The following is a 24,838-nucleotide window of genomic DNA, read 5'->3' as shown; positions in this document are numbered from 1 at the left end:
CTGGGTTGCAGGCCACGGCCCCCAGCAACCGCACATTGATGTTTCTCTCTCTCTCTTTCCCCCTCCCTTCCCTCTCTGAAAATAAATAAATAAACTCTTAAAAAAACAGGGGTGTATATATAAACACACACACACGCACGTCCTTCCACACACACCAGCGTCTCACTGGGCAGCCTGGCCATTTCGGGCACACACGCAGTTTCCCCTTTGCTCAGCACGGGCGGACAAAGGTGTGCTCACGCCAGCTGGGTGGGGGTGGACAGGGTCCCCTGCACCTGTGGCCTTCAGCAACGTGTGACACACACCAGCACCACGCTGGCCGCTGGCCGGCCTGTCACGCCAGCCCCTTATCTCCTCTGAGGACGCTCAGGGTGGCCAGGTGGCAGTGCCTCTCAGTAATTTTCCACAACCTGTGAGACGCCGCATCTTGCTCGGAGATGGAGGAGAGGGGGCCATTGCTCCTAATGTGTCCCTCCTGCTGGCCTTGTCCTCCTAAGGCTGCTGCGCTGAGTTTTTGGGTGGAGGGGCTGAGCTCCCCCGTCTGTGCCGGGGCTGCACCGATGGGTGCTCCAGCGCCCACCACCCGAGGCCCCACGGCACCTTGGGCCTGCCTCTGCGGCACCTACCCCCCAGGGCTGCGGTTATCAAGGCCCGTGCTGGGACCACGCCTCCTGCAGGTTTGGGAGCCCGCCCTGAGCACGGGGACTGAGCAGGGACTGAAGGGCACTGCATCTCAGGCCCGCGGACAGGGGTCTGTCTGCTCCGGTGGGGAGATGCGTCGCCTGGGGCAGGAAGCGGCCTGGGCGACTTTGCAGGGCCTCAGCGGCCTCCTGTCAAATTGGAATGACCACGGCCCCTCCCTCGCTTGGTTGTTCCGAGGACTAAATGCCGGAACACGTGCCCAGTGCTCAAGCCAGAGCCTGGCACCATGTAGGAAGCCCACGTTGGCCCCGTTCACACCCGAGCCACTGGCCCTCCCAGCGTTCTGGGCTCCAGGCCCCCAAAGTTCACAGGCTGTTGGAACCCACCAGCATAGCCGGCGACCCCCACAAACGGGAGGCTTCCGTGTGGGCTGGAGGGCCGGCAAAGGAAGTGGCTTTTTTAGATCCTGAACAGGAAGGCATGTTCAGGGCGGGAAAGACTTCCAGTGGCAGAGCAGGGAAGGGCGAGGCCGCCAGAATAACACGGCCCCCAGGGCACACTAACCCGGCTGCGTGCCCTGGGGCCAAGCCCATCTCATTCAGTCCTCTCAGCCACCCGGGAGGCCGCCCTAGCATCCGCCCCCCCTCCCCCCACCGTGTACAGACACGGAACCTGGGCACCCGTAGCCGACAGGTCACGGGACGAACCCAAGCTGACCCCCATTATCAGCCTCCTAGGAGGATTATTTCTTGATGAGGGAAGCACACCAGGAGGACGCGCACGCAGTCATAAACAAACATTTGGGCACCAGTCGTGTGTCCTGCCCCGTTCTTGCTTCTGGGGACCAGGGGTGTACTTGACCGACACGTGCGGCTGTCTCAAGGGAGAGGGAAAGCAAGTGTACGTCCTTCGGAGCGTGGTGAGAACTCTAAAGGGAAAGGACGCGGGGCTGGGGGAGGGGACTGGCGGTCTTAGTGGGCGGGGCTGTTTGGGAAGCAGGGCGCGTGTGGGGACCGGCGGACGCTCGGGTGCTCGGGCACTGCGCAGGGGTGCTGTAGAGGGGTGCTCCGGGTCGCACTGAATACTCGCCCCGTGCCAGCAAAGTGCGCCGACCCCGCTTTGCAGATGAGAACCCCGAAACGCACGGCGAACAGGGGACAGACTGGGGCTCAGACAAAGGTTTGGAAGCGGGTGGTCTCTTCGCGAGCACAACCCACCGGCACCCGAGATTCCGAGGGGGCGGGGCCTCCGTGGGGGCGGGGCCGGCGGCTCCTTGTTTTCGGGGCGGAACCTTGGCGCGGCGAGGGCGCGCGCGCGGGGGAAGGCATTGCGGCGGCGCCGCGGCCGGCCGGCGTGGGAGTCGCGGCCGAGGGCGCAGGGCGTCCGCGCCGCCTCCCGCCCGGGTGCGCGCGCAGCCCCCCCGCCCCCGCCCCCGCAGGCGGCTCCCGCCTGACCCCGCCCAGCGCCCGCGGCGTGCGCCCGCGGCAGCCCGGGGGAGACCAGCAGCACCGCGGAGCCGGAGGAGGCGGCGGCGGGAGCCGAAGCTCCGACCGGCATCAGGGCGGCGCCGCAGGTGAGAGGCGGGTCGGAGAGGCTCGGGTTGAGAGCCAGCCGGTACCCCGAGAACTTCTGGGTCCGCTCCGGCGCCCCCGGGGCCCCCCGGCCCCTGACGCTCTCCGGAAAGCCGGCCATCCCAGCCACCTGGGCAGCAGACTTCGGTTCCCAGCAGCTCCCCCTTCTCTCGAGAACCCCTCGGGGTCCGTCCCGGCCCCCTGGCCCTGTCGGGGTCCCCGGCTACCTTTGGCCCCTGCCACTCTGAGGACTCTTCGAACCCCCAAACCTTTCAGGATTTTCCCGAGACTCCGAGGTCCCCAGACGACCTCCCACCGCCACAGGGCCCCGAGACCCCTCAGAACCCCCGGTTCCGGAACCTCCTAAAGATTCGCTCAGGATCCCCGAGACCGTTCCAGAGGTTCCCGTCCCCGATGTTCCCGTCCCCGCCCCCGCCCCCAGGCCTCAGAATCCCCCTGGGCCGCGCAGGCCCTTGGTGCCATCTCTCCCTGGCCCCTCGGGTCCCTGGACCCGCTCCCCGCCCTCGGCTTCTCCCCTGCCCCGCTCTACCCCCTTCCCGAGGTTCGGCCCCCGTTTCGCTCCCTCTCCACGCTGGTCCCGGGGCGGGTTTCTAACACCGCGGGCCCCTGGCCCCGCGAGGCGTCTGTGAACCTATTCCGGGGCTGTGTGCGTCCTGGGTGACAGTACGAGCGAAAGGAGAGGCAAGTTCCAGGTCACCCGATGACTCTGTAACCGAGCAGGGCGGTGATCTGAGCGCCCGCATTTGCATGTGCGGTTTCTGCTGCATTGGGGCCAGAGCCGGGACAGTGGTTAACTTTTAATGCTCTTCGTGAGGCTCGAGCGGCCCGCGGGAGTCCGGGGTCAGAGCTGATGGGGTGCAGGGAGGTGGACCTAAGTAGGCGAGGGACTTAGGGCAAGGAAGGATGCTTGGAGGTTGTCTCCTTGTCTTCATTTTTTTTTTTCCACTCCTGGATCTAACATTTGTTTGAGTGCCTGATAGTTTCCAGGAGTTGGCGGAGGAACTGGAGAGAGCTCAGTTCCCGCTCTCAGGGCCTGTGCAGGGCGGTGAGGAAGAGAGGAGGTTGGCTTTACACGGTGATGACAACAGTGTAGTGACCTTGAATTCCGCTGGGGGTGGGGCGTGGATTCCTGGAAGGGGAGTTCAGGAGGGCTTCTGGAGGGGAGGAAGTGACAGGTAACAGGTGAACCTTGAGGTCAAAGAGGAGTTTGCTAGCTAGGGAGGCGTGCTGTGAAGCACACCAGAGTTTTGGAAACCGAGAAGTGTAACTGGATGTAGATTCATTCTGGGGCGGCTGGAGAGAAATTGGTTCCCCTAAGAAGAAAGGTTCTCGGGGTGGAGTTACAGGGACTCTTGAATGAGGCGAATCCAGCTTTGTTCCTGAGGCCCAGCCCGCCCTGGGCCCTGGCTGGAGTCACAGCCTCTGCGGTTGGCCCGAGTCTGTGCGGACCCGGGCAGAGCCGGAGGAAGAGGGGAGCTGGCCAGCGGAGGGGACGAAGGGGACAGAGGGAGGTGCTCGGAGGAGGGGAGACCAGAGTGGGGGGAACTGGGAGGGTGGCTGAGCGAGCGGGGCTGTAGCTGGGGCGTGGCAGGAAAGGGGGTGGGCGAGGGGCGTCAGGACGGAAGCAGGAACCCCTCTGGAGGCCGGGAGGGGGTCTGGCAGGGCAGCGCAGGCCGCCGAAGGGTTCAGGGGGGACTGATGATGCCTTTGTGCTTCCGGACAGTCGCGGCCTGGGCTGCAGGAGAATTGTCGGGGGAAGCAAGAGCACGGGAGAGATGGTGGCGCCCTGGACGGGGTGGCAGCGGGGACCTCTGCTTCTTCCTCGGGCAGGGGCCTGGGAGGCTGGTTGGAGGTTTCTCCTCTGTGAGACTGCCGTGTCCTGCCAGGGGAGTGGCGTCGGGAACTTTTTACTCCCTCTCGTGAGGTTTTGTCCTTTTCCCCTCGGGCGGGTGGTCCCCCAGGGCTTCCTCAGGGTGCCTGCGGCCCCGCATGGGAGCTGCGTGCGGAGCTGGCGGGGCCGGGCAGGAGCGGAGCGGTAGGTGGTGTCCGGGGAGGGAACAACACCTGGAACGACACGGGCGGGTCCCGGAGGACGGGGAGGCCCTCGAGGGACAGACAGGTTCAGGTGTGCTGTGTCTGAAGCGTTGCCCTGGAGACAGTGTGGGACGACAGGCGCTGGGAGGGAGGCTCTCGGCTCTCGGCAGTGAGACAGCGTGGGAGGCCTTGGAGCAGAGACGGAGGGTGTGGCTTAGGGCCTCAGGACGAGCACTCGAAGGGGCTTGGGCTGGGGTCCGGACTCGGGTGCGTGGGAGGCAGGGCAGCGCTCACGAAATGTCTGAGTGCGAGTTTAATCATGGACAGAGGGTCTGGTGGGAGGCAGACTCCCCGCCCCCCCCAGAGACAACACACATTTATTTGGGATTAGAAGAAGACAGCTGTCCACCAAGAACTGACTCAGGCAGAAGCCCAGGGTTCCGACGGGAGGCAGAGACAGGGGTAGGCTTTGTTCCTTCAGGTGTCGCCCCTGGGAGTGTTTCCAGCGGCCCTGGGGGTGGCGAGAGACTCCTTTTGTGCAGATAAAGGAAACGGAGGCTCTGAGATGGTAACTTACGCGGTGCTAAGTTGTACGAGGAGTGCCCGGATGTTTGATTCTAAGGCTGGGCTCTTTCAGTGGATTCCCACGTCTTCCCACAGGAGCTCAAGGTGTCCCCTTGCGGGGAGCATGACATCCTCTTGAATGGTGGCATTGTTCCCTGCCCAGCCCTCGGGGACAGTGCGATAACACCGGCAAAGGCCAAGGGGGAACTGTCCGGAGCTGGTCGTTTCGCCCGAGGCTCCTCCCCGCAGCCTGACATCCGCCTGCGGGCGTGGGGAGGCGGCAGGGTGACTGCCGCTGGTCATTCAGGCAGGTCGAGTGTTGCTGGGCCTGTGGTGACAGGTTTGGTGGGCAAGCAGGTAGAGATTGGGGCCCCAGGTGAGGTGCTGGAGTCACGGTGCACCCGGTGACGCCCGGGGTGGTGGCGAGGTGACGGACCGGGAGCCGGCAGTGAGTTTCCAGCTTGCCCCCAACGCTGGGGGGCCCCGACCGAGTCACACCCCTCAGAGCCTCGTGCTCCCCTTTGTGACCCTGCCACCTTCCCGACCCCTCCTGTCCGAGCCGCCTCGTCTCGGGTCGTGCTGGCCGTGCGCTTTCTGGAGCGTCCCTCGTGCCCCTCGGCCCGGGGGAGTGGCCTCCCGTTGGCCCGTGGCCTCTGCGCTGGCGTGTCCACTGTCATGGGCTGAGCGTCGAGGGACACGTATGTTTGAACTATGTGGTGTGTCACGGTTGATGGGCACACTGTAAGGCAGCTGACGACTCAGCAGGCGGCAGGGTCCTTGTGAGCTGCCGTGTGCGTGTCTGCCATCCCGGGCCACGCCGGCGGGAGGAGGAAGCGTCCAGGGCTGCACTGAGCGCCTTGGCCTCCTGGACGGGCGGGCGTCGGCCTCGGCCGGGTCAGCGGCCGTCGGGAGGGTTGGTGAGCTGCCGCTCGGAGTGCTGAGGGCTTTGCCGTGAACCTCGTCAGGGTACAAGGAGTGTCAGTGATTAATGTAGTTGAACTAAACCGTGATCTTCCCGTTCTTTGTGGTGGGTTTTGTTATTTCCTTGGTGTGCGCCCAGGCAGCTCTGTTCAGAGCCGCTGGTGTCCAGCCCCAAAGGAACACGTCTTGATCGCTGCAGACCGAGCGTGTTCCCCGCCGTGAGCCCTTCGGACGGCAGTAGCGTGCGCCCCGGGTTCCGTGTGTTCTGGGATGACAGAAAGCAGTTCATTCCAGAGGCCCCTCAGCAGTGCGGCCCGGGCGAGGGTTTGCCAGCCCCGCGGTCACGTTCGTGCGCGCTGCTGCGGGCTGCCGCGGGAGAGTTGCCGTGGCAGCCGGCCGGGGCCGAGGGAGCTGAGCTGGCGGCGGACGTGGTTCCTGGTAACAGGCAAACCTTTCGTTGCGCGCTCCGCTCACTGCATCTGTGCAGCCGTGTGGCGTTCATGGGGGGGCGGATTGGCAAACTGGGGTCCGGGAGGTCTCCCGAAGGGGAGGCAGCGTCCCCTCCACTCCAGACGCCGAGTGTTCCGCGCCGAGGGCCCGTGCTGCCGTGGGTGGAGGGGCTGCCGTCGCTCGCGGTTCTGGACGCTCCCTCTTCGTCCGCTTGCGCCGTGTGTCCAGCTCCGGCGAACCTGGTGGTCCTGACCGCAGTCGTCCTGACCGAACTCCGAGGCAGCCCGTCAGCCAGGCCACGGGGGCTCGCTGGGGGCTGGGCGTGTGCTCGTCAGGTGCACCTGGAGAATTTCCTCTCGTTGCCCGGGGACTTCTGCTTTGCGGCCCCTCCCCACCCCCACGGGCACCAGATCGCCACGGAAAGGGCCATTTGCGGGGCTCCAACCAGAGCGATGGGGGCGCTGCCGTGCGGGACCTGGGACTGCCGGTGTCGGGGTGCTGGGCGGGGCCTGCCCCCAGCGTACTCAGACGGTTTGGGCCTCCACAACGGACGCCCCGGCCCTTAGGAACCGCGCTGGTTAGTTACGTGGATTACACCCGAAACTGGCATTTGCAAGGCTTGGGTCTCCTGTGGGCAGCTTGTTTACACGTCGCCTCTTACAGGGGAATGCTTCTGGGCCCGGCGCGGAGCGGCCCTGGGAATGCTGGGAGCGGCCGCCCGCCGCGTGGTCCGGCTTCCCGGCACCGCGTGTGGCTGCTCCCGCGTGTCTGGGGCGTCTTGTTCCGTCCCTCTGCGGACTGACCGCGGGGACTCACAAGCCGACATTTGAAACGTCGGTGACCCTCTGTGACCTCCGTCTCCAGCCGTGCAGGAGGCAGGGACGGGCCCGTGTGTGCGCTGCCGCCCCTGCGCCGTGCTCCGCTGGGGTCTCCCTGCGCGCGCACGGGAACCCGCACGGGAACCCGCACGGGAACCCGCACGTCACTTACAGAGGGGAGGGAAGAGGCTTTCCTAAGGGTATTTTTGAGGATCCCACAGACTCGGAGCTTCCTGGTTCGTGTGCGTGCAGTGAAAGTGTGGTTTGTAATGAAAGTAGTGTTGTGCTAATTTAATAATTTTTTAAAAGATGTTATCTATTTTCTTTTAGAGGAAAAGGGAGGGAGAAACAGGGAGAGAAACATCGATCTGTTGCCTTCGACACGCACCAGGACTGGGGAACCAAACCCGCAGCCTGGGCGTGTGCCCTGACCGGGAATCGAACCCACAGCCTTCCGGTTTAAGGGGTGACACTCCAACTAGCCAAGCCGCCCGGCCAGGGCAGTAGTTACTGTTCCTGACATTTTTCTCCCCCCCCTCCTCAAACCTTCGTGAACTCTGTCACTCGCTGGGTTGTTTTCCCTCTTGACATTTGTCTTCTCCCTTTCCTGCCCTCCGGCCCCCGCGCCCGTGTGGACTGCGGTGGTCGCGAGTGCTCCAAACACCCGTCGGTTCTTTGGGTCAGCGCCTTGGCCCGGTTCAGCGGGTCTCTGGCTGGCCTTGCTGCGGTTGCTGCTGCCACCATGGCCGTCTGGCTGCTTGACTGTCACAGGTTGGGTGGGTGGCGCTGGGTTGTAAAGAGGCCTTTATTCTGGTGGGTGGGGAGCGTGGGATGTGAACCCCGCTCTCCAGTGACTGAAAAACGTAAAGGACAACGTGGAGGGAACTACGTGGATGTTAGTGACAGCCGCTGCTCCTTGGTGGCAGGGTTACGGGTGTTCCAGGCTGTATTTTCCCTGCACGTTTCCCGGTCTGCAGCCAGCGGTTCCAGCGTCAGGAGGGAGGTGCCACTCCAGGCACGTGGAAGGGCCCGGGTGGTTTGGCCGTGGAGACCGAGCAGGGTCGGTGCTTGTTTTGTGTGAGTGAGGAGCTGACCTCTGGCTTGGCTGGTTCCTTCGGGCTGAATTTCACTCCGTCCATGGTGGGCGGGGGGTGCCGGGCGCCTGGGAAGACTTGCTGAGGAGGGTCGCCAGCCGCGGGGGGGGGGCCCCGGCGGTCAGCACCCCAGGGAGCACACGCCTCCCCGAGGAGTGGTTCTGCCTCTGCCGTGTTGTGCGCCGGCCGCTTCTCCCCCCTGGGGAGGGGTTCGTGGTCACACCAGCTGGACACTCCTCCGGGACAGGGTCGCGAAGGGGCAGCGTGAGAATGTGGACTGAGGCCACCGCGGCGCCTGGACTGGGGGCCTGGGCTCCCCGGTTTCCTGTCCTGAGCAGAGGGCAGAGTCTGGGGCCGAGCCCTCTGCTGGCCTGCAGGTCCCGGCGTTGGGAGACGTGGGTGTCTGGTGTCTGTGCTGGCGTTTCCGGGCGTCCCCGTGGAAGGGGACGTCCCAGACCTGTGGTTTTACTTCCAGCCCTGACTCTCCTCAAGGGTGCTGAGAACTTCGACCGGGGAGACAGGAGTCGCTTCTGACCGGCTTTCCTCGTCAGGTGGCCCGGATGGATTCGCTGGGAAAGACGACGAGCAGCAGTGAGCAGAAATCCAGGTAAATGAGGCGGGTGCTCCGCTCCGTGCGGCTCATGTCGCCCGCTACACGTGTCCTCCCGCCACTCGGCCCCTGGTCAGGACGGGGCTCTCGCGGTGGGATCGCCTTGGCTCCAGCTTCGGAAACATTCCGGAAGGCAGCTGTCTTGCCCCAGGAAGGGACCGCAGCCTGGTCTCACCCCGCAGCAGGGCCCCGGGGGCCCCGTGCAGGCCGGGGTGCCGGGCTCTGCCGGCCCGCCGGCTGTGCAGCGGTGCAGGGCGGGAGGCCCCTTTCCTGGAGCGGGCTGTGGCTGGGAAGGGGCCGAGAACCAGCCTTCTGCCAGGACTTCCACCTGTCTCGGGGGGCGGGGATCGTTCTGGCATCTCAGTTGTGTACAAGCTCTTTGCGGCTTCAGAGCGTTAAAACGGCTGAGGTGTGTGTTCGGTGATAAACAGCATTAACGCGGAGGCAGGGGCCTGACTCCCGGTGAGCCAGACGCAGCCGCTCCCAGGCCCTCAGTGGAGCGCGGCCGGACCAGGTCGAATCCACCGAAGGGACCGACGCCTCCTCTCCGGGGAGCGCGGTGAGGAGGCAGCGTCCGTGCGTCTGGGTCGGGCCGCGCCCCCGGACGCCGCACAGGCCGTCCTGCCGGCTTCGACTTTCTTCCCGGTGGAGGTGTTTCCGTGCTGACTTTCACTCTCTCCCTCCCTTGTTTTTAAGCAGGAAGTTTTTGAAAAGCCTCATCCAGAAACAGCCGCAGGAGCTGCTCCTGGTGATGGGGACCGGCGTCAGTGCAGCGGTGGCCCCGGGCATCCCCGCCCTCCGCTCCTGGAGGAGCTGCCTGGAGGCCGTCCTGGAGGCGGCGGAGCAGCTGGAGGTGCTGCACCCCGGGGACGTGGCTCGCTTCCGCAGGAAGGTGATGAAGGACCGGGACCTGCTGGTTGTGGCCCACGACCTGATCCGGAAGATGTCCCCTGTGAGTCCTTTGCAGACAAGCACTTCTGGGTCACGGGGTGACTGGCCCTGGGCCAGGCTGGTGAATCGATCCCTCTGGCGTTTACTCTCCGAGGAACCTACGGCGTCTCTTCTCGGCAGAGTGGGCTGCTGAGCCAGGAACCTTCAAGTCCCTCAGACTGCCGTCCCCTTAGGCCGCGGGGCTGGGTGTGGGCTCCCCAGATAAGTGCCCTGCCCCCCGGCACCGGGCCGTGTGGGGCTGGGTCAGGGACACCTCGGGCTGCTTTGGGGACAGAGCTGAGGGTTCCCTACTGCTGAGTGCCGGGGCGTCTGGAAGACGAGGAGCCTGGAACAGTTCCTCCCCGGTCCCCTGTGGGTGGAGCACCGGGCCCTGTCTTGGGGGAGCGGGAGGCGTCAGGGGACAGAGAAGTGCCACAGGGCAGGCCCGGGGCCGTCCAGAGGAGGGCATTCCGTTGGAGAGAGGCCGGGTGGGCTGCTGCTTGTTTAGTCCAGGAGACCAGTGTCTGGAGCTTCGTTCTGCTCCTCTCCTTACTGTTGCATGCTTTTGCAAACTTCTGTAAGAACAGAGTCACGGTGCCCACAGCTGGAAGGGCTGTGTTGTCCCCGCCTGCGCTCAGCAGGTCGGGGCATGCGGGGAGGCGGCCTGTGGGGAGCTGGGCTCCGGGGCCGGGGTGCCTCGGGGATGAATCCCGGCAAAGTGGGGGAGGCCGGAAGCTCACCAGCCTGAGGGGGTCGGCGCCGTGGTGGCGTCTTTAGGCTGCTTACGGGGGACGGTGGCCAGCAGGGGCACGAGCGACAAGGCCAGCCGTAGCCGGGTCCGTGCCTGAGGGTTGCGATGGGGTGGCTGTCATCCCGGGAGCCTGCCGGTGCTCGAGTTGGGCGGATGGGGGAGGAGAGGCTCCTGATGATGGTGAGGCCCCGGTGTGGCCGCGGCGTGATGGCCAAGCTGGGACCAGCTTATTGGAGGAGAGGGGTGGAGGCCGTGGTGCAGGAAGGGTCCCCTGAGTGGACCTGAGGCCAGCACAGACTGCGACGGAAGGAGAGCCAGACAGCCTTGACAGTGATCAGGGCCACCCCACCCCTGCGCCGGTCCGGGGCCTGGGGGGCAGCTTTGTGTTGGGGATGGAGGTGAGGATGAGGATGGAAATGTGGGGGCTTACCCGTGACTCCCACTGGGGGCACTGGCAGGGTTTTCGGGATTGGGGAGGGCGTCAGAAAAGGGGGCGCCCAGAGCCGCGGCTGACATCGGCAGGGGCCGCGGGGTGGGCTCGGGTGCTCAGGCAGACGGCGATGGTGAGGCGGGTGGGCACAGGCGTTCCGTGTGGGTGCGCGGTCTGCTGCCTCGCCCGTCCCGGTGCGGGTGGCTGGGCGAGGGGCGGCCTTATGGGCGGGGGTGGGGGGCGCGTCCGTCCTCCCAGCTGCCAGGCCCGCTCACCGGACCCCTCAGGGCCGGGCGCTTCCGAAGGGCTCTCTGCGCTCCCTCCTCCCGGCCGCCCCAGCCCAGCGCCGGCCACGGAGCAGGGCCCCGAGGCCACACCTCACCTCGCCCTGTGGCCTGTCTCAGCGGCGTGTGCCACACCGGCTGCCCCTAATTTAAGGTGCCGTGAAGACACACCGTTTCCTGGACCCCCGACAAGGGGGAAACCAGCGGTTTGCCACCCTCCGAGGAAACGCCTCCCCTGGGTCTTCACGGCCCCCCCCATGCGGTTCCCGGCCGCCTCTCTGACCTCACCTGCGGGCACAGCCCCTCACGCTGCTGCGCGGGGGCGCCTCGCTCGCCTGCGCCTGCGTTCCCGCCTGGCGGGGCCTGGCGCTCGTTCTTCCCGCTGCGGGGCCTTCCCTCCGCGGAGGCCCCTCCCCGATGCCTGGGCCCCAGCCCCCCTGGGCCCCTTTCTCTCCTCCACTTTCCCCAGAGTGTTTAGCACCCTCACGTCTCCCTGCTCCAGAGCTTAGCGCACTGCGAGGTCGGCCGGCGCCCCCTCCCCACCTCGTCCCTAGCATCTAGAGTGGTACCTGGGGGGGTGCACATGTGGCTGGGAGGCGACGTCTTTGCTAACTCCCGGTCCACCCCCCCCTCCCCCGCAGCGGACGGGCGACACCAAGCCCAACTTCTTCCAGGACTGCCTGATGGAGGTCTTCGACGACCTGGAGCGGCACATCCAGAACCCGCTGGTGCTGCAGGCCGTGCTCGGCCTGATGGAGAGGGGCACGCTGGTGCTGACCACCAACTACGACAACCTGCTGGAGCTCTTCGGGCAGCAGCAGAACAAGCCCATGGAGTCCCTGGATTTGAAGGACAAGACCAAGGTGCGGCCCAGGGCCCGCAGGCCGGGTGGGCGGGCGGGAGGGAAAGGCCCCAGCAGCGCAGTGGGTGTGGAGCCAGCGTGGGTCTCTGCAGTGGGGTGGGGGGGTCAGTCACAGTGAAAGGGGCCGTCTGCTCTCCACGCTCCTCTCCACGGCGGAACTCGTCCCTGACTTGGTCTCGCCCCTGTGCCAGCCCCTCCCGCGGGCGGCCCCAGGGGAGGGGACGCCGCACGTGCCAGGACACGTGGCGCTGCCTGCTCTTGTCTTCCGCGTCCGGTCCTGCTGATCTGCAGGGCCTTCTCGTCCGCGTGTGCTCGTCGCCGTCGTCGTCACCGGAAGTCCTGTCCGGTTGTCGGCAAGCCTCCGCTCTGACGACAGGCAGTGCGGCCTCGACAGTCCTCACACTCCTGTTCCCTCCGCTTAGTCCTTTGGCTTACATTCCCAGAAGAGGTTTAGGGCCCACGGGAACGACTTCTGAAGACAGGTGGTGTGCGTTACCAGTTGTTTCCCGGAAGGGTCCGCGGTCCCAGCGGCTGCGTGCAGAGCGCAGGCAGACCCCGCCCCCTGGCGCTTCGCGGGCTGGCGGTCCTCCCCGGGTGCAGCCCACACCCTGCCCAGCACGGGGTGGGGGGGGGCTTGCTCTGGTGCGGCGGTCTGGGCCCGAACCCGCAGTGCGTCTGGGGGTCGTCGCCTGGGCCCGCACGTGGTGTCACTGAGAGACAAAACGAAATGCGGTTCACCCGGAGGACGGGGACGTCTCACCCTTTCATCTTCCTTGCGCGTGAGGTTGAGTGCGGTTTTGTTGGAGTGGCCGTGCGCGCTCGCTGTCTCTCTGCGTGTCTGGGTGTCTGCTCACAGACGGTGTGTTACCACCACCCACGCACGCCGCTGCTGGGCCGCCCGGCCCTCTCCCCGAGGGAAGGCCGCAGCCCGGCTCTCGGTGCCGTGCCGGCGGCCGTCGGGAGCGCGGCTCACCGGGGCCCGGTCCGGCGGAGGGCTCGGCTGCACCCCGAGAGCTCCCCTCGGCCCCCTTTCTCGGAGCTTGGCCGAGAGCGTGTGCCAGGTGGCTGCGGGCACTCGCCCGGGGCACAGGCTGCCCTGGCAGGGCGGCGCTGGGGCCGCTGTACCCCTGAACAGGGCCCCTGCTCCCGCGCCTGCGCCCACACCCGCGCCGCCCAGCCCGCCCGGGAGGCCGCCTCGCCGCCGCAGACGGCGTCTCTGGGACAAATGCAGGCGGCACGGCGGGGCTCTAGCTGCTCGGCCGCTCGTTCTGTGCTGGAGCTGTGGGTGTCCGTCTGTCTGTCCGGTGTGTCGGCACTGCCCGATAGGGCGACAGCCCCGGTGTGAAAAGGGACGTTCACCCCGTGTGTCGTTTAAGGACCTTTGTCCTGGACCTCGGGTGGAAGTCAGTGCGGGGCAGTCGATACGTCGTGTCTTTCACAGACCTCCTCCGGGCGCCGTGCGTGGGCACAGCGGTGACTGAGACGGGCTGGCGGCCTTAGACGTGGAGGTGCTCACAGCCCCTCTGGAGCGGCCGGTCTCACGGCCCTGCTGGACTCTCGGGGGTTCGGGGTGTTTTCTGCGTCCCCGTCTCGGGCTCACAGTTCCTCCCGACGCATCGTGACGGGAGTCAGCGCTGACAGCGGAGTTCCTCTCGGACCTCAAGGGTGTGATCATCGACGCAGACCCCTCCCTTACTGTCTCCGAGGTGGCGCCAAGAACCCGCGCATCCAGTTCAGACGGCTCCCTCTGACCTCTGTTCTCAATAACAACAGGTTCCTTTTTTCTGGGCCCGATTTCGGACAGGTCCTTCAGTGGGCAAGAGGCCACGTGAAGTACGGAGTCCTCCACATCCACGGCTTGTACACGGACCCCTGTGGGATGGTGCTGGACCCCTCGGGGTACAAGGACGTCACTCAGGACCCGGAAGTGATGGTAGGGCGCCCGGCTGGCGTTGCCTGTGCCCCTGGGGACGCCGGCGGCGGTCTGAGTGGCTCCCCGGCCCCCGGCGGTGCTGCCCGTGGGGCCCACACGGCTGCCGGCCTGTGCTCACGTCATGCGCGGCCTCCGTCCCTTCCGACTCACCTGGCCACTGGCCACTCGTGACTCAGCTGCCCAGGGACAGCTGTGTTTCTCAGAGTGTCGGGCGGGCCCACAGGGCCCGTGATGCCGCTCGCCGGCCCCCTCCCCCTCGGTCGTCTGTTCGTTCACGCGCCCCGCTGTCTGCTGTTCTCCCCGCGCTCTCCCCGGCGCGCTCTGGCTGTCAGAGCCTGGTTTTGAACTCCTCTCTCTGGGAGGCAGACTTGACACCAGACACAAAGCAGAAGCCTGCTTCCCACTCTGTATGGACTCCCCTGTTACAGCGCTGAGCAACCCCAGGGACTTCGCCGGGTCCCTGCGAGCCCAGGGCTGGCGCTGGCCCCTGGGTACTGGCCCTGGGCCACCCGTGGGGTGTGGCCAGGTGTGGCACGTGGGTGGGTAGCTGAGGCTCCTCGGGGCTTCAGCGGCGTGTCCTGGGTCAAGAGACACATGAGCTGATACCCTCTGAGACGTGCGGTGCCTGAACTGGTGGGTCTGCACTGCGGGCCCGAGTGACCCCCCGTGCCCACTCCCCTGGGTCACTGTCGCTGGACCTGCCTCAGCTCTGCTGGCCTCACTCCCCAAACCCTCTTCCCCTGACACCAGTCCCCACTCCCCAGAGGTGCCTGCCCGTGCCCCCCCGGGACGGTTGATGCAGGGCGTGGCCCGGCAGCCGTGAACTCAGACAGTTAGTGTCCTTCACTGTGGGCTTCAGACTCGTGCGTGACGGGGCAGAGGGAGCGCGCTCGGCTCGGGCCTGGCGGGCAGGGCGGGCCGTCGGCCGTCCCCACCGTGGGCTCATGTGCCCTGGACGCTGACTCGGGCCTGGCCGGGTGTCTGGCCAGAGAGGGGGAGGCGCTGCCTCTCTGACCGTTGGTCGGTGTGGCTCTGGGAAAGGCCGTTGGGGCGGCGAGGGCTTGGAAGGGTGGTGTCTTGGCTGGTGGGCCGGCCGGCCCTGCTGCCCCCCAGCGAGCAGTGGTCTCTCGGTCGGCCCCCCAGGAGGTGCTCCAGAACCTGTACCGCACCAAGTCCTTCCTGTTCGTGGGCTGCGGGGAGACGCTGCGGGACCAGATATTCCAGGCGCTCTTCCTGTACTCGGTGCCGAACAAGGTGGACCTGGAGCACTACATGGTCGTGCTCAAGGAGGGCGAGGACCAGTTCTTCAAGCACCAGGCCGACATGCTGCTGCACGGGATCAAGGTCGTGTCCTACGGCGCCAGCTTTGACCACTTCCCGGGCTACGTGCAAGACCTGGCCTCGCGGATCTGCAGACGGCGGAGTCCAGGTATGGGCGCCACCCGGAGAGGGGCTCCTTCCCGCGCCCCTCCTTTCTGAGACGTAGTTTACCTACCACAGAAGACAAGTGAGGTCTTAGTGTACTTAACCGTGAAACCCACTGGTCCTTTAGTTATTTTCCAAAAACTCCTCTGTGTGCCTTAACACTGGAAGGCCACGGTGACCGCGGGGTCTGCAAGCCGAGGGCGGTGCCCACAGGGGGCCGCACACCAGGCTGCGCCAGGCGCCACGCATGCCGTGGGCGAGCCGGCCAAGACGGGGCCTGAGTCCTGCGAGTGCTTCCCACCTCCACCCTGTCCCGGGCCGCAGGGACACTTTTTATGTCATGCCCTCTCCATGTGTGGCCGCGTGCAGCCCGCCGTCGGAGCCGCTGTCCTGGGCCCTCTGTCGGGGGTGGTCCACGTGTCGGGAGTGACCAGGGTCACCGAGTCACTCTTAAGTCACCGGCTCGACAGGTGGGCGGCTGGCGGGTGACGGCGGGCTTGGAGACGCCTGGGCGGACTGTTGGTGAACGGTGACCGGAAGCTCACGCACGCAGGGCATTGGCTTCAGCACGGGGACAGACGGCTGGGCCTGACCAGCCGTGACCGTGGAGACCGGAGACACTGAGATCATGGGTGACAGATGCACAGGCGACCCAGCACCTAAGTTCTTCCCTTCAGCCCTGTCCACAAGTGGTCAGTCAGGGGCCCGTGTGAGCGGCATTTCCCCTGGCGGGCGCGAGTGCGGCGGCGAGGGCAGTGGGCGGTGTCTCACTGAGAGCCGGGAAGGGAGCCGCGCTCGGTCACACGCCTGGATTTGACGTTCGCGACCCAGTTCTGTGTTCAGTCACCGCGCCCGCTGCGGCCACGGGCCGGTGGGTGGACAGTGAGCCGAGCCCCGAGGTGAATGGCTTGCCCGGCTGGTGCCGGGGTGTCTGAGCTGGGATGGGGCCCTGGACTGCACAGGGGGACCGTCCTGTTCAGGGTGTCCCAGGACGGGCCTGCGTGGTGGCCCTGGAGAGGGACAGTATTCTCGTCACCTCTGCCCACAGCTGCCACCTCTCTCGCGTCCACACGCACACGCGTCTGGGGCGCCAGGACCTGCCTGAGCCCAGGCTCCTGGGGCGCGCCGCCGAGCGCCTTTCTGTCCCCCCCGGGCACCCCTTTTCCAGACCTTGTGAGTCTGCGTGTCCTCGGGGACGTGTACCTGCACTTCTGAGGTGCCTTTCCCAGCTGGAGAGGGTGGCACACTGGTGGTGGCAGAAATGAGTGACAGCTGTGCCAGGCCCAGCGCCCCGTGGGAGTGGGGAGAGGAGGGCAGTGACCGCGCCAGGCTGCGTTCAAGCTGGCGGCGGCCTTGCCACCCCGTCCACGCCAGCCGGCCGGCCGGGGCGCACGAAGAAGGCTCGCTCTGCTGATCGTTTTCCTGTCTCCCCAGACGCTGACCGAGTGGACAGCACCACGCTGCTGGGTAAGGCGGATCTTGGATTTTATCAGCCTGGTTTTTGCCTGCACGTTCGACCGTCTTCCTGTCGCTATTTGTAAAATCATAAAAATGTCTGCAAGTTAAATACTTAGCCTGTGCCCTGGGCGGGTGGCTCGGTTGGTTGTTGGCTGGAGTGTTGTCCATCCGCCGAAAGGTTAGAGGTTCGGTTCCCGGTCGGGAACGTGCCCAGGTTGCAGGTTCGACCCCTGGTTGGGGCGCAAACAATCAGCGTTTCTCTCTCACGTCAGTGCCCTCGCTCCCTTCCTCTCTCAAAATCAATAAAAACAGATTTAAAAAGTAAATACTTAGCCTAACACCCCTGCGCCACAGACGGCACACCGTGGGGCCGGCAGGATGGCCCCCGCCGCGGGGCAGGGGACAGAGCCCCCCCCCCGCTGCAAGGAAGCGCCTGAGAGTCATTCCCGCCCCACAGCCCAGAGTTCCAGGGGGGTCAGGACGGGCTCTGTTTCGTGAGAGCGTTTGGCCTGAGACTGCGGACTGGGGCCCACCCCTTTCTGAAGTTCTAACGGCAAAGGCCCTTAAGCTCTCATGTCCGGTTTTCTGTTTAATGTGTGTGTGAGGTGTAATTGCTTTCTCTGCTGGGCTCAGCTCTGCCTGCTTCTGAGTTAACGAGGGACGGCCGAGCGCAGTGGCTACCAGCATCCTCCTTGGGCGAACCTGACAATGGCCTTCCCCACGCCGCTCGGTCTGTCGGTCAGGAGGGGCTTGGCCGTGGAGCGGGGCCCCTGCAGGGCTCGGCGACCCAGACGTGAGACTCGTGAGTGCGGTGGGTTTCGGTTCAGGAATGGCGACGTTGGTGCTCAGCTTCCCGCATCGGCCCGCCTCCCTGTGAAAGGGCACGCTTGTCACAGTCGCGCTCGCTCGCACGCCAGCGCGGCCCCCGGGCCCCCCTCCTCTCCTGGAAGAGCATTAACCCAGCAAACGCCACCTGGAATAAACCGGGCTCGTGCGCTGCTCGGGGGGGGGGGGGGGTGGCGCGGGTTCTGCAAGGGGAACTTCTGATTTATTGATGGTTGACGGACTGACGTTAGAGAGAAACGTCGATGTGTTGTTCCGTGTATTTATGCGCTCACTGGGTGCTTCCCGGGCGTGCCCTGGCTGGGGATGGGACCTGCAACCGTGGTGGAGTGGGGTGATGCTCCGGCCGACCAACCAGCCGGGGCCCAACCAGCCGGGGCCGGGACAAGCAGCTTTTTGATGAGCGTCTCCGCCTTTCAGGGAGTGCATGTCAGGGCTGCGCAAAGAGGAAGCTGGAAGAGAACGGAACCGAAGTTCCGAAACAGCTCCGACAATCAGGTACCGGATATTTTGAGTTCTCTCCCTGTGTTGGGGGCTTCTGCAGCTTTGCCCAGCTTGCGGGCGCTGCGGCCCCAGCGCCTCGCTCACCGTCCTGGTCCCCGGAGGGGTGAGGCAGGACGCAGGCTGTTCACGCCGGCCGAGGGGCCCGCTCCTAAACACTTCCGTCCGTTCAGGCTCACACGTCCCTGAAAAAACGCAGAGCAAGTGCACAGATGTGACGTCAGCCAGTGAATTCTCACAGTGTGACCACACCGTTGTGATCACACCCCTTTCCAGACACAGGATGTCATTGGGACCCCCCCCCCGCCAGCAGCTTTTCAGCCACTTCCCCACCGCCCAGGGGTGACCACTGTCCCGACTTAGGACGCCGTAGTCCCCGCAGAAGACCACTTAAAGTCACTTGTTTTATGTTGTCTGTGGCTGGAGAGTGACTTAAACTGTTTATTTCAGTAAATAGCCTCTGCTGGCTCCAGGAAGGCAGTTTCCCTCATGTGCTGTCCCCTCCCTCGCCGCCTACCGTGGGTCGCCCCCTGTCCCTTAAGTGACGTGCTTACTCCTGCTTCCCCGTGTGAGGCTGGCCGTGACGGTCCGCCGCCCTCCCCGCCCCTTCCTCTCACTCCCTGAGTCGCCCGTGTGGATCTCCAGCGCTGCGGGCTGAAGCAGGTTGGCCCTCAGCCTGGCTGTCGGCTGAATCTCCAGGCTGGAGAACAAACGTTACTAAAACTCACGTTATTAAAACAAAGGGAACGCCCTGGCTGGCGTGGCCCGGCGGATTGGGCGCTAGCCCGTGAACCAAAGGGTCGCCGGGTTGCCGTTAGATTCCCGGCCAGGGCGCGTGGGCTGCAGGCCAGGTCCAACTGGGGGCGTGCGAGAGGCAGCCTGTTGATGTTTCTCTCCCTCACTTCCCCTCAAAAATAAAACCTCAAAAATCCCAGTGGGAGTATTTTCCCAGTTAGCCAGCTGTGTGCCGTGTTAATGGGCCCAGCGCCCCAGTTTCTGCGCCAGTGGTGGGACGTCCTCACATCAAGGTCAAGTGTCTCCTCGCATTCCACTAATTCTGTTCCTCTTTTGCTTGTTGCATGTTGGTGTTCCCTGTGCTGTTTACTTTTTCAGGAGTTTCTAGATTTCTTTTCCCCTTGTCTAAAAATTACATTTCACAATACTTTTTAACGTATGCATTGTCTGACATGGGCCCTTCCTGTCCCAAGGTGTCTTCTCACCTCCTGGTCTGTCCTGCTGCCGGCCGGTCTCCCGGTCACCTTCCTGTCCTGGACGACCGTCAGGGCTTCCTTCTCCTGCCTCCCGTCCGTCCTGCCCGGAGCCCCTCGGGGGCCCGCGCAGGCCAGATGCCCCCGGGCTGGTGTGTCTGCCGCCTCTTCGCATGGTCCTCACACCCTGTGGCCGCTGGCCTGTAGCCTCTTGGTTCCTAGTGTCCCCCCGGACTCCAGTTTCGTGTCCAGGTTCCCCGCTGAAGAGTCTGATGCCAGCCCAGTTCTTCGTGACTTGTAGGCGGCCTGTTGCTATCCTTTCTGGAAGCTTTCAGGGTCTTTTTCCTGGGCGTTTAGACATTTCGTGAAGATATATTTAGGCGGGTTCTTTCATACACCTCGCTCCATTTTCCCCTCGCGTCCCCAGCTCTGGGGTAATCCGTGGTTGTCCTGGTTGTCCCTTTCTGTCTTCTCCCTGCGTTCTTCACACGAGTTGGGGTCTCCCAGACTGAGTTCCCCTGTCTGCTGTTTCTGTAATGCTTTAATTTTCATTTTTTCAAAATCTGAGGTTCTTGAATTTATATTCTAGCCTTTGGGTTAAACTTTTATTTTGACAGTGTTATGGTTAATTTCTAGGGACTCTTGTTTTCTTATTCTTTCTCATAGCCTATCATTATATGACTAATATTTTTAAATCTCTAGACAAACCAGAGACTTCTCTGGGTACCTGACTCTACCTCATTCCTGAAAACACTGGTGTGCAGGGTTTTCAGATAACAGTTTATTTTTTAAAAATTTTATTTATTTCCAGAGAGAAGGGAGGGCGAAAGAGAGGGAGAGAAACACCAGTGTGTGGTTGCCTTGCACGCACCCCCCACCCTCAGGGACCCGGCTGTAATCCAGTTACGTGCCCTAGACCGGGGAATCGAACCCGTGACCCTGTGGCTTGCAGGCTGGCACTCAATCCACTAAGCCACACCAGCCTGGGCCAGAGTTTATTTTTTGCTACTTTATAAGAAAACCTCAGGAAAACACTCTTAAACACCTGTATAATAATCTAATAGTTTTTGGAGCCATGAAGCATTTACCTCCCCTGCTAGTGACTTATTTCTCATGTAAACTAATTTCTCAGTGGATAAGTGTGAGCCCTACCACGATACGTATTTCCTTCTACGACACAAGGATCATGAACTGTTGAAATAGTCTGTTGTAGATAAGAAGATTCATAATGAATGCAAATAACATGTAATCAAAGAAAGTCAACAAACAAAGCAATTGTTAAAACGGCCGCTTGCAGAGAGAGTGGAGTTAGGACCCTCGGCAGGAGACGGGTGAGGCTGTGGCCCCCTGCTGTCTTCGGCGGGTGCGGGGAGCGTGCACTGGGGACCTCGTGGGAAAACGGCCGAGCCACAACTGCAGCAGATTCCACAGGCTCTCACTTCGATTTTGCACAAATTTAGTGTGTTTTGTACAACTTCAGCATATAGTCGTTAGGAGAATTCCATTGTGATAGCATCTTGTATAAAATTCCTCCAAGTCTTGTAGCAAATATGTGGATTGTGAATTCAGCCGGCAGAGACTGGAACTGAGTAAAAACAAACAACAAGACTCGTGCTTTTGAGTCATTTCCTCCAGGTGAGTGGTTCTCCTCCACCGGCGTCCGCAGGGCCGGCAGGTGTGTGGAAAGGCAGGCCCAGGTGGTGGTTTCCGCCGCTGCCGCAGACACGCAGCTTCCCCCCCTCGGTGGGGGCTCGGAGCGGGAGTGTGTGGATCCGGCGGCAGGGCTTTCTGCCCGGGGACCTGCTGTGCGGCCATCCCCGGGCCCCTCCGGTGCCACTGCCCGTCCAGCAACTGTCTGTTCAGACGGAGCGCTCGGTCTCTCTTGCAGAAAGCTGTCCTGCTCTGCATGCAGGTGAGAGCCAAGGTCCATCTTCTTGGTGCTGCTGGCCGCTCCCGCAGGCTGGAGAGCGGAGGGGACCATGGTGGGCTCCCATCCGTGTGGGCTGAGCTTCATGTGTCTTTGCACTTGAACAGGCTCCATTACGCGTGCTGAAACTGCCCCGCCCCCGGTGCCCCAAGAAGGGAGAGAGCACCCCTGTTCACGGGTGGAGATTTCTGCGTGTCTTTGTAAACACCATGTCCCCTGATGGTATTTACCGCTCCGTGGTCTTTTCTGGACCGTGGCTACTATTTCCATTGTGGACGTGTGTTCTGAGTCTTTGGCACAAAAGAAAAAAAACTTGACTTTTCCAAAACAGAAACCCTATGGCACATACTTTTTGAAACTGAATCTTAACATTTTGGTATTCCTTTCTTTCTGTTTGAACAGATGATGCTGGAGCATCTTGAAATTTTTAAAACCAGTAAAACCTGTGACTTGAAGGCCAGCCTTCGGTAACCGCAGCGCCGCACCCGAACTCCACACAGATCTCTCGCTTCTAAACTGTCATGCTCCCCGAGAGGGCCCTGCGGGGGTGTGGCCCGAGGAGGCTGGGTGACAGTCCCCCGTGTGTGTCTAACTGCCGGGGGGGTGAAGCGCACACTCCAGGTGCCCTTTGTGAGGGCTGGTGGACAACTACCTCAGGGGCCCGATCGGCAGGAAGGACGGTGCCCGGTATCCTGGGCTCCCACTCGACACCCCCCTTTTTGTCAAAGTGGGTTTTCTAATAAAAGGGAGAGAGTGAAGACTGTCCAAGCAACAGTAGTTGCCAAAGAGAAAATAAAAACCTAAACTCTTAAATTTTATAATTTTTATGCAGAAACTCTATTACTATAGAAAAAACTTTTCAGGTGTGTTTGTTATATTGTAATATAGTAAGAATATTCCAGGCATGGACTCTCCCAGTGAGAGTGGTATGACTTTTAAAAGAGTGACTAGACCAATAGGGCTTCTTTGGAATTCCACAATCTTAGTAACTTCAGTTCCAAAGAAGGACAAGTCTAACTACCGCCAGAAGCGAAGTCACGGAGAAACAGGGAGGACCTTTTCCCAAGTGCAGTTCCGTGCTCTGCAGGTCCGTTTTGCAGCTGGTATCTGAGAAGTTACAAGTGGAGCACAGACCCGGTTTTTAACTTTTAGTTGAGTATAAACTCCAAGCTTCCCACGTCCATCCGAGGCTCTCGGTGCACATCTCCTGACATCCCCTCCCACGGCCCCGTGAACGGATTCACTCAGGGCGTGGCAGGCAGACCTTGCAAAGGGAGGGACCGCAGCACCAGAGACGCCAACACTAGTTTCCCGGGGCCCCTCGGCAGGCGGCAGAGAGGGCTGCCACCCGCTGTGCCCGTGCAGGGAGTCGCTCTGTGAACGGCAAAGGCCCTGCCTGCTTTCTGTGTCAGGGGCTGTTTGCACAAGGCGTTTCGTGTCGAGCACTCTGCCCCTTCCCGCTGCTGGCACCGGAGCTCCCCACGGGTGTAAAGAACAAGAAGCGTAAGGTTGGGACGCGGAGGGGGTGAGATAAGCCGGAGGCCTATGTCAGACCTTTGTCTCCTTTCCAAAGCATGAAAAACAAATTTTATGCTACTCTGGTCATAAATAAAAATTTAACTTCAACTGTGTGCTCAACTTTTCCTCAGTTATGACAAAGCTTGCTTTAATTTATTTAATGAGACTTTTTACCATGAGGTGTCACTCAGTTGTGAAATCAGGTGATTACTTGAATGTGGTTTATTTTTATACATTTTATTGATCATGCCATTACAGTTGTCCCATTCCCCCCTTCACTCCCCTCCACCCTGCACACCCCCTCCCGCCCACATTCCCCCCTTTAGTTCATGTCCATGCGTCGTAAGTTCTTTAGCTTCCACATTTCCCATATGCTTTTCTGTGCATTTCCTTCCCATCACTATTGGTTCCCTGTGCGTTTTCCTTCATTGCACTTAGCGTGGCCTTCATTTTTTCATCTAATTTGCGACCAAATTCAACCAATTCTGTGCGCATCCTGATCACCAGTGCTTTTAACTGCATCCGATAGGTTGGCTGTCTCTCTGTCGCTTAAAAGAACTGGTTGTGGGGCTTCCATGCCGTTTAAGCCATCTCCCTCCCCGCCTTTGGTCTGGTCGCGCCTGTTACGTATGAGGGGCGGAGCCTTAGGTGTTCCCCAGGGCAGGGCACCCCAGTCGCAGGGTTGTGACGTTGTGTGTGGGGGCGGGTTCGAGAGGGAACAGTGGCACTTGCTCTGCTCTCCGTCAGGCCTCAGTCCTTTCTGCCTCTTCCCCCGAGCAAACTGGGCCCCTCTGGTGCCGATTCCCGTGTGGGTGGGCTTGTGCACCCCGTGGGACTTTCCAGCGACCTCTCCTGAGAGGCCGGGAGTCTCTCCCTGCGCCTCACCCCCACAGGTGTTTTCAATCAGTGCCCCGAGGCTCCGTTTCCCAGCGCCGGGACCCTGGGTTGTGCGCAGTGCCCTGCTTCACAGTCGCCGCCTCGCTGGGTCTGCTGTTTGCCACCCCTCGGCCGGGGTCCGCCCGCTGCCGCCTGCGCGCCCCGGATGCTTTACGTGCCCGGTCCCAACGCGCTCTGCTCTCCGAGCCGTGACCCGCGCCCGGCTGCCCGCCCCCGCCCCTCCTACCGGTCTGGATGGACAGGTCTATTTTAACTTCTTGGTTGTCCGACTTCCATACGGTTCAGTTTCTGTCAGCTCTGGTTGTCACTGTTAAATATTCTGTTTCTGTTGTCGTCCCTATCTTGGTTGTGCGAGGAGGCACAGTGTGTCTACCGATGCCTCCATCTTGGCCAGAAGTATGTTTCAGGTTTTTAAAAAGTGACTTTAAATTGTTTTTCAAGGACCCACGAAGTGCAATCAGGGACGGCTCTGCGAATCTGCAAGTTGGCCGACACAGGGTACGGCAAGGGCACAAGCACGGAGGCGACGTGAAACAGACAGGAGCCTGGAAAGGTCCCACGAGCCGGTTCAGGACCTGCTCTGAGCCGTGCCGAGGGGTGCAGGCCTCCCTGTTACGAGTGGACCTGTCCACAGTTCTGCTGTGACACTTGTTTTAAAGTGCAAACTTAGTCCAGCACGGTTGATCAAGGAGGAACAACTCGAGCTTACTAGCTTTGCTTATGTACAGCGTTGTCCACGGGAAGCATGAGGTTATATTTTAAAGTTACACAAGCAATACCCTGTGCTGCCTCACCAGAGCCTGAACTACTTACTCGAGGGCCCTTAAAGACAACTGCGCCCAGCTGTGCAGAGCGCGTGGAGACGTGCGTGCCGACCGCAGCGAGTGCACCTGCGCCGGCCCCTCCGCCGCCAGCTCCCGCCGACTCGCCCCTTCCACCACCGAATCCGGGGACGCCCGCTCACGGGCTGACTTCAGGGCGCTCTCAGGATAAAGTGCCACGTTTACTACAGTAGTTCCTAACCATTTAATGGGTGTAAACCAACTGTTTTATTAGGTTCCCTTTTTGGGGGCGGGGACGTGGTGCTCCAGCCCCGTGTTTCCCGTTGCCCAGTGCTTCTGTCTTCCACAGCGGGGTGGTTTCAGG

At 62.5% G+C, this 24,838-nt stretch overlaps 1 protein-coding gene across 9 annotated transcripts; it reads left to right on the top strand.

The window, feature by feature from the left end:
* Nucleotides 1-1,384: 1,384 nt before the first annotated feature.
* FAM118A (family with sequence similarity 118 member A) lies at nucleotides 1,385-22,898 on the top strand. 9 transcript variants are annotated; one of them, XM_045835143.1, is made up of 9 exons: nucleotides 1,385-1,561; nucleotides 8,608-8,722; nucleotides 9,422-9,677; nucleotides 11,762-11,983; nucleotides 13,787-13,915; nucleotides 15,059-15,344; nucleotides 16,775-16,807; nucleotides 18,062-18,139; nucleotides 21,680-22,898. In XM_045835143.1, the coding sequence occupies exons 2-9, from the start codon at nucleotides 8,676-8,678 to the stop codon at nucleotides 21,697-21,699; spliced, it is 1,071 nt and encodes a 356-aa protein (XP_045691099.1). In that variant the 5' UTR covers nucleotides 1,385-1,561; nucleotides 8,608-8,675; the 3' UTR covers nucleotides 21,700-22,898. The 9 variants fall into 9 exon arrangements, with proteins under 9 accessions (XP_045691099.1, XP_045691095.1, XP_045691104.1 ...); XM_045835139.1 differs by having other exon boundaries at nucleotides 8,591-8,722; XM_045835148.1 differs by having other exon boundaries at nucleotides 1,388-1,561; nucleotides 9,425-9,677.
* The last annotated feature ends 1,940 nt before the right edge of the window (nucleotides 22,899-24,838 follow it).

Source organism: Phyllostomus hastatus, unplaced genomic scaffold (genome assembly GCF_019186645.2).
Source record: "Phyllostomus hastatus isolate PE091 unplaced genomic scaffold, TTU_PhHast_1.1 phas_contig_198, whole genome shotgun sequence".
Taxonomy (NCBI): Eukaryota; Metazoa; Chordata; class Mammalia; order Chiroptera; family Phyllostomidae; genus Phyllostomus; species Phyllostomus hastatus.
Note: the sequence above shows the minus strand (reverse complement) of the source record. Positions and strands in the feature narration are given on the sequence as shown.